Genomic DNA, 9,074 nt, shown 5'->3' on the forward strand with positions numbered 1-9,074 from the left:
GATGCGAGATTAGAAAGAACTGATCTTGCGCTGGGCCAACGCGCTACATTTATAGCCCGGATTTGTAAGTGGGAGAAGTCCAAAAGGGTCAACCATTACACTTTAACGTTAAAAGGTTTTTTTCACGTAGGATTAACAGGATTGCTACGGGTCAGGGAATCTTAAAATGTCAGGAAATTTAAAACTGATCAGGGATCGTCAGGAAAAACCTGAGAGTCAGGGCGCAATCCTATGGAGGTAGATTAGAACAATGGTGGAACAGATTTAACCATGGGACTGCGCCTTCAAGGAATTTTCGATAAACTGCAGTTTTTATTAATTTTATTACATTTGCATTTATTGCATTTTCAACAAAACAGCCAAATTTTCAACCAAAAAAGATTATCAATCAAATCTTTTATCTTTTAACCAAAAAAGATGATTTTACCAAAATAGTTGAAATTCTAACCTACAAAGATGGATTTTCAACAAAATGGTCTAATTTTCAATTTTCAAACAAAAAAGAATAAAATTCAACCAAAAGCCGTTGAATTTGTAGAGAAAAAAGACGAATTTTTTAGAAGATAGTTAAATTTTCAACAACAAAAGTTCACTTTCAACCAGGAAGTTTTCCAAGACTTTTCTACCATAAAAGATGAATTTTTTTACCAAAATATCAATTTCAACCAGTTCATGAAAATATGTTAATTTTTCACAAAATTCTAGAATTTTCAAGCTAAAAAGACGAATTTACCTAACCCAGTTCAAGTTTTAACCCAGAAATATGAATTTTCAATTAAAATTATGAGTATTGAAGTGAAAAATTATTATGTGAATTATTATTTGAAATAAAAAACAGCTGAATACAACTAAAAAAGATTAATTATAAATAAAATAGTTGAATCCTCAAGCAAAACAGATATTTTTCAACCAAACAAATGCATTTTCAACTAAAAAAATGGGTATCGCACAAAACAGATAAATTTTAAAAACGGAAGAATTATTTTAAAAAGCGCAAAAGAGTAGAATAGGGGAGAGAACGTGAATAAGTCTGAAATATGAAAGTGATTTTAAAACTTTCATATATTGAAACACAAAGTATATATTTTAAATAAATTTTATACAAACCTTATGATTACTCAACATATATATTTTTCAAAAAATATTTCCTCTAGCAGAAAAAATAATCAAATTCCTCCGACATTTTCGTTTCAACTTTAAACATGTTGCCCACTTTTAAACGGATTGCTTTTTTTCCTTAAATTTCCAGGGTGACGGCTTGACCAGCAAATACCGGGAAATGACCCGGAATTTTCTCGACCGGGAAAAAGTCGGGAAATGACCGGGAATTTAATTCAAAAACCGAGAATTTCCCTGTAATATTTTTTTCCTTACTTAAGTTTAATAATCGAATTGATGATATCCCAAATATACAGAAACAATCATTTTTTCAATTTTCTCAAAAAATAGATTTATCAAGCTTTATTCGCTTACACTTCCAATTTATCTGAGTTAGGACAGGGAATTTTAAAACATAATTGTCCTTTTTTGGGGGCGGAGAGTTTCGGTAAAGAAATATAATTTCATTTGGAACAGGGAATTTATTACATGGATCATGAATTTTTTTAAAGAATTATAATTCGGGTTTAGAAGAAGACTTTAAAAAAATCCCTCTTTCAAGTCATAATTTGGCACAGTTTGAAAGTACAATCTTCTAAATTTTAGGTAAAGAAAGTTCTTCAAGCAGTTTTTAGAGTAGAACTATTATTTAAAAGAAGAAATATTTTGAATTTAATAAACATTTTTTTTACATTGTTCGTTGCGAATTCATCTTTTTCTAGTTAAAAATTCAAGAACTTGTTTAAAAGTTAAACTCTTAATCGAAACTTAATTTTTTTGGTTGAAGCTTCATAATTTTAATTTAAAATTCATCACTGGTTGAAAATGTAATTACTTTGTTGGAAATAAATTGATCTTTTTTTTTGTTTAAATTCAACTGTTCATTACTATCTTTGAAAATGTAACTATTTTTTCAATTTTTGTAAAGTAATTCTTTTAACTGAATATTTAACTAATTGCAATTGACAATTCCATAGTTGTAGTTCAACATTTATCAGATTGATTTTAAAAAATTTCCTCTTTTCCTCTTTTTTTTTTATTTATTCTAATAAGGAAATGAAACTATATTGATTGAAAAGCTAACTGTTTCTCATTGAAAGGTCTTCTATTATATTTTTAGTTTAGAATTCATATTATTGGTTAAAAATTTAATTATTATATAGAAGATGCAACTATTTTCTTGAAAAATTACCTCTCGTGTTCGAAAATTCAATGACTTTTAAAAAGAAAATACGTTCTCATATGGATTGAAAATTCATCCCTCATAGCAATAGGATATACCGGGATATCCCTTTTGATCCTATTTATCTCCAACGGTTGTCCCAAGGATATTCCAGGGATAACCCGTCGGATATCCCGTCACCCGGAAAGTTGAATATCCCAGGGATAACCCTAGGATATCCCTGGGATGTTTCCGGGATATTCAAATGTCCCTATTAGGATAAAAATTGATTTTATAAATCATGCTTGGGACATTTGAATATCCCGGAAACGTCCTAGGGATATCTTGGGGTTATCCCTGGGATATCCAAATTTCTGCCTTGCTGGATATCTGACGGGTTATCCCTAGCATATCCTTGGCACAATGTGGGAGATAAATGGGATCAAATGGGATATCTCGGTATATCCTATTTCTGTGAGGGTTAGTTATAAATATTATTATGATATTTTTCATTCAAAATTTATCTCTGTTGCTTGAAAATTTAATTATTTTGTGAAAAAGTGCTAATCGTATTTGTTTACATTATCGGATTTCATCGAATTAAAAAATTTCTGGTCCATTTTCGGATTCTAAATCAAGGATACTCAATTTTTATTTTAAGATTTAAAATAAATTACATGGCAGTAAGTGTACTGTACTTATGTTTGCGCAAGTTTAGTTAGCAAAGGAAAAAATCAAATATTCTCTTAACAATTTTAGAATTAATAATTATATGAAAGAAAATATAAAGTATTTATTAACAGTAATAATATATGTTATAGGTATTGAGTCTTGACATACAAATTACTGATCAAGTTCTTCAAGACGTTCAACGATTAATGGGTGAATTAGCAGATGATATAAGCGATGACAACTCTACTGTGCAGTATGTCGAGGCACTCAGTTTATTGAAATATTTAAAAACCTATTTCTTTTTTTATACTTGATATAAAAAATACAGGAATTGCTTGGATACCAAATATAAAGAGTATCCTTATTCTATATTAATAGTTCACAAATAATATATATTTAAAAAATTTTTAATTCGACGGATTTAATTTACTCTTTAATTTTACTTAACTATAAAAGAGACACGCGCGCGACCATTATTACTTGTTTTCTAAAGCAATTTTCAAATTAAAAAAAAATTAATAATAATAATACGAAATGTGTGTACATAGTCTATACATAGTCTATATATTTGTGTACATTATGTAAAATAATGGAAAATACAATACCTTTGATAATTGATGAAAACTGATATCTTAACTTCAGGATTAATATATAGTACTTCTGTACAATATATAGACAATCAAACCATTGTATTTTTGTTCAAAAATACGAATTACAATAAAAACAAACCCAGTTAAAAACGTTAGCATAACTTCAAATTGTTTAAAAATTTATTTGTTTGAAATAAAATAATTTTGTATTACAAGTACTGATTTCTGGTACAAAATGCCAACAGAACCAAAAAGTCTACAAAATTGTAAATTGCATGACTTTTAATAGTAATAAAATTTTTTTTATAATTTTTATAATTAAAAATGTCAATTGTCAACGAAAAACAACTATCGTAATATAATAAGAAGTTGTTTACGATTGTAAATGTTCTTTTAGACCTAATCTTTTTGTTTTTAATAGTCGATGAAAGTTGTAAATCTTTGAAACATGTTATAAGTATAATTAACAAAAAACAAAAATCAAAATACCAATTGACGAAGAATAACACTTATATAATCTAAAACTATTAAGATACTAAATCTTCTTCAAATTATAATTATTTTCGTTTGAAGATACCAATTTTCTATGTAAAAAAAGGCAATCTCAAATTTTTCTAAAATTATGAATGTTCTTTGAAATCTTGTTTTCTGAAAACAATTTAACTTCTGATATAAAACACTAACATAATCCAAAGTAGGTTCAGCTTGTAAATTTTATTATTTTTAACAAAAATCATTGGATTTAAATCTCATGATATTTTTTTAAAATGCTATTTTCAGATGAAGATAAAGCAACTTAATCTAACACCGTTGAAAAGTTGTAAATATTGTTTGAAGTCTATTAAATTGATGTTGAAAATACCAATAATTTACGACGAAAAATGCTAACAGAACGTAAGACAAAATTGTTCAGAATTGTAAATAGTCTTCGAAATCTAATGATTTTTATTTAAAATGACCGATCTGAAACTTTAGAATAACGTAAAGCCACTCAACAATTGTAAATCTTCTTTGAGCTATGATGAATTTTGTTTCAAAATGCCAGTTTTTAGTATGAAACGATAAGGCAACTTAAAATTATTTTTAAAAAAATTATGAATCTTTAAAATTTGATTATTTTTGTTAAAAAATTTTAATTTATGGTACACATAGATAACACAAAAAAATTGAAAAACGTTTTACATTAAAAATTCTTGGAAAAAAATACTTATTTCTAGCGAAAAGCACCAGCATAAAACATGTAGAATAACATAGGCTTGCAAATAATGGGGTCATGTCAGTTGTTGGAAAGTGGAGGGTCATTTCCGAAGAAATTTTTTACTTATAATTTGAATCCGGGGTCAGAATTGGATCATCACGTCAGGATTTTAAGATGCTTGAGGTTATGTGCCCAAAAAATGGCGTTTTTGGCTACTTTTGGGGTTGTGTGCAGAAGACACGACATTTTTTGAGATTTCAACAACCCCGAACACCTCCAAGTACAAATGTTCAAGAGAAAACTCCCAGTAGAAAATGTCTGCCTCAAAGTATTTAAAGCAAATGCTCAAGACATAATGGGACATATCTCGTAAATTCAAATTGGCGTAACTTGGTAAAGAAAAATGGTAATTGAACTCTGCGACTCTCAAATTAAAGAGAAAGAGCAGTACTATATAACACAACTAAAGAAAAAATCCCCAAAAAATTTGTGTCTTCTGTACATAACCTCAAAAGTAGCCAAAAACGCCATTTTTTGGGTACATAACCTAAAATATCTTAAAATCTTGACGTGATGTGCTAATTCTGACCCCGGATTCGGATGCTACGTAAAAATTACTTCGGAAATGACCCTCCACTTTCCAACAACAAACCCATGTTGGCCTGTGTAATTTTTAATCATTTATTTAGAGATGAACGCCGAGACGTTTTTAAATGTTTAATCTCATTCGGTCCTGACTTGTATGTGCAAGCATATGCAAGCAAGTATAACATTTCTCATAAATCTCAAAAATAAGGTATTTAGCGTGCCAAATTTTTAACACCATGTCTCATTTCGTGTGGACGCAAATTGAAAGTAGCAGAGACATGGACTTTATTACCTCCTCTTTCATTTACCAAACTTTCAGAGCAATACCTCATTTCGCTTAGACGTAAGTGAAATGTCAAATTGTAAACTTTATCGAGAATCTTACCCGACCTTGCTCACACTTTCTTGTTTTATTCATACTATTATTTTTAAAAATGTTGGTTACTTTAACTGAAATTTACGTTTTAGAGGGATAAAGAAGAAGACGACGACTACTTAGTCGATGCCCGTGACAATTACTTTGATATCAACCTAGGAGACGAAAGCACATTGGGTAAAGAATACATCGCTCCAGAAACCAAATACACAACTATTGAAGGCATGATGGTCGAAGCTGATTTCAACAAACCAACAACAGTACCAGTCACGAAAACGATTGGAGAAATAATTATTACGATTGTTAGGAAAGCATTCGTGAATGCATTATCATTGCTCGCTACTGCCCAACTGTTTAGCCCTATCAATTGTGTTTTCGACACTCCTATTTTGCCAAACACTAAATATTTAATTGAAAAATTATTCTATCCAAAAAAATGGGCAACCGTTCACGCGATTTGTACTCAGTGTCATCGATATGCAGATATCTTTGACCCTCGCAAAGATCCTTATTTAACGTTCAAATCATGTAATGTCAGAATTAGCGTCAAGGAATATGATTATGAACATTTTTTTTATAACAATGAACCCTTCAATTCCTATTTTTGAATTATTTCAAGCGAATTCAGATTACTATAACTTTGTTGTAGATGAGAGATCTCATAAAAAATGGTTTATAAATGACATTTATGACGGGAAATTGTATCGCGATTTTGTAAAATCTTTGAACGAAGCGGACAAACATCAGTAAGCAACGACAACCTTCAATACTGATGGAGCGCCTTTGTTTGAAAGCTCAAAAACTTCCATTTGGCCCATATATTTGATGGTTAATTAGCTTACTTATACATAGTGTTAGAACTAAAGATTTCATACTGGCCGGTCTTTGGTTCGGTAAAAAGAAGCCCGATATGGATGTTTTTCTTGATCCATTTTTTCAAAATATGAATCAACTCTCAAGAGTGGACATCGTGTGCTATTTTAATGGCCTTAAACGCCATATTAAACTTTTCCTGCTGGTTTGCTGTGTTGACTCTGTCGCACGAGCACCAGTGCTAGGATTTGTTCAGTACATCGCCCGTGACGGTTAAGGTCAGTGCCTACATCCTGGAGAATATGTTCGGAACTCGGAAAACCCCCATTCAGGTGGATGTATAAAATATCCTTTATTAAATACCATTCCAGAAAACAGAAACATGGCTGATACTATTCGACACGCAGAACAAGCAACCTCAAAAAAGCCAGTCTCAGACGTAAAGTCGCGATCACGTTTAATTGATTTGATGAAATTTGATTTAATCCGTGGTTGCGTGCCAGACTTTTAGCTAATATAAAATGTCCTCACCAAGTAGGAAGATTAACACGTCCTTTTTCTGAAAGGGAATTTTGGAAATCTAGAGAGTGGGAAAACTGGACACTTTATTATAGCTTACCAATTCTTCTCCACATATTGCCAGTAGAGTATTTAATGCATTTGGCCCTTTTTGTAGAGGCTTTGTAAATTCTTTCGCAATCAGACATTCAAAGTGTTGAACTAGATCGGGCAGATAGGTTGCTACACCAGTTTGTAGAAGGAACAGAAAAACTTTATACTTTTGCATCTATCAACAACTGTATATAATTGGGGACCACTATGGGCCATTAATGCCTTTCCTTTTGAAGCCGGAAACGGTCAATTATTAAAAGGAATTCATTCTTCTAAAGCCATTCACCATCAAGTATGTCGTCGAATAAGTTTACAGTATAGTCTGGCGATATTCAAAAAGAACGTTCATCCTTCCTCTTATGTAAGACAATTCTGTACTTCCATTGAAACTAAGATGGTACAAAAAACTCTCCAACTGTCTGTTCCTCAATATTTTGGTTGTCCTTCAATGCCTAATGGGTTCTGGATAAACAATTTAAATCTTTCACCAGGAAGCACTGTTTCGTATTCGAAAATGGTAAAAAATAGTTGTTTATTCATGTCCTCCAGAAAAAGTAACAACCGTTCAGATAACACCTATGCTATGCTAAACGATAATGCGTACGTCAAAATGAATTATTTTATTGTTGATAGAAACAATAAAAAGGAATGGACTATTGTTAAAAAAATTCAAGTAATAAATGCTTTGGACAATGTTCATGAAAAGTTTGAAGCAATCGTAGAAGTAAGCGATAAAGAACCAGCCATGCTAACGTGTTCAATTAAGAAAATATGTGTACATATAACGATAAATCAACATCAGTACATATGTGCTATGCCAAATTTGTATTCATATTAGAAATGTAAGTCATATAAGAGGTTTCAGAATAGGGAAATAGGATGATTTTTCATAAAAATAGAAAAATACGTTCCTTTAAATAAGGCAGTGTAAATGCCGTCCTAAATTCAATATGTAACACTTTTAACTCCTAAAATTCAAGCCGAAATATATTGCATATTCAACAAATTAGAAGAATTTTCAACCGAAAAATATTGTTAACAAAATAGTTAAACTTTTAAATAAACAAGATGATTTTATTAAAATAGTTAGTTTTAATTTAAAAAGATAAATTTAAAAAAAAAATAGTCAAATTTTCAAACAAGAAATAATAAAATTAAACCAAAAGCAGTTGAATTTTTAAGCATAAAAATACGCATTCTTTAGAAGATAGTGGAATTTTCAATTCGAAAAGTTAAATTTCAACAAAAAAAGTTCATTTTTCAACCCAAAATATGATTTTTCTACCTTAAAGGTTGAATTTTCTAACAAAAGACGAATGTCTAACCAGTTATATTGATTAACATTTTTGTTTGTTATCAAGTGGTTGATTTTTCAACCAAAAAAGATTAGCACTGAAGACACACTTCTTGCAAGATGTTATGGGTTGAGAAAGATTCACAAAGAGGGCTATCCCTTAAGAATAGTTATTTCAACTATTAATACTCCCAGCAAATTTTTAGAACAAAATTTTAATTTGATTCTCAAGGACTCTATCACAACTTCTAAATATAATGTCAAAAATAGCTGGGAATTTTAAAAAAGTATCATTCAAAAAAGGTTCCGGATGACCATGTAATGATTTCTTTGGATGCTATTGCAATGTTTCCGAGTATACACCTTGAATTAGTTAAAAAGGTAATTTTAAATAGATAGACTAATATAAAAACCCGTACAAGTTTATGTCAAAAAGGTTTTTTTGAAGGGATAGTTTTTATTATGGAGTTAACTTATTTTAAATTTAATGGATCTTTCTATAGACAGAAGTCTGGTACTCCCATAGGTTCAGTCATTTCTCCGATTTTGGCAGAACTAGTGATGGAAGATTTGGAGGTTTTTGTTTTTGGGAAATTAGATTTTGTTTTGCTTTTTTATTTTCGGTTTTTCGACGATACCTTATTATGTGTTCCTCTCGAAAAGTTACAGAT

The 9,074-nt window shown here is 30.2% G+C and overlaps 1 protein-coding gene across 1 annotated transcript in view; it reads left to right on the plus strand.

Annotated features, from left to right (window-relative positions):
• The window catches only part of LOC117174820, an 8,078-nt gene extending 803 nt beyond the window's left edge, over nucleotides 1-7,275 (plus strand). Inside the window, exons 3-4 of the mRNA XM_033364200.1 lie at nucleotides 3,082-3,185; nucleotides 5,777-7,275. Of these exons, the coding sequence (XP_033220091.1) occupies nucleotides 3,082-3,185; nucleotides 5,777-5,807 (135 nt within the window). The 3' untranslated portion in view covers nucleotides 5,808-7,275. The remainder of the gene's footprint in view (nucleotides 1-3,081; nucleotides 3,186-5,776) is intronic.
• The last annotated feature ends 1,799 nt before the right edge of the window (nucleotides 7,276-9,074 follow it).

The sequence above is a fragment of the Belonocnema kinseyi genome, chromosome 6 (assembly GCF_010883055.1).
Source record: "Belonocnema kinseyi isolate 2016_QV_RU_SX_M_011 chromosome 6, B_treatae_v1, whole genome shotgun sequence".
Taxonomy (NCBI): domain Eukaryota; kingdom Metazoa; phylum Arthropoda; class Insecta; order Hymenoptera; family Cynipidae; genus Belonocnema; species Belonocnema kinseyi.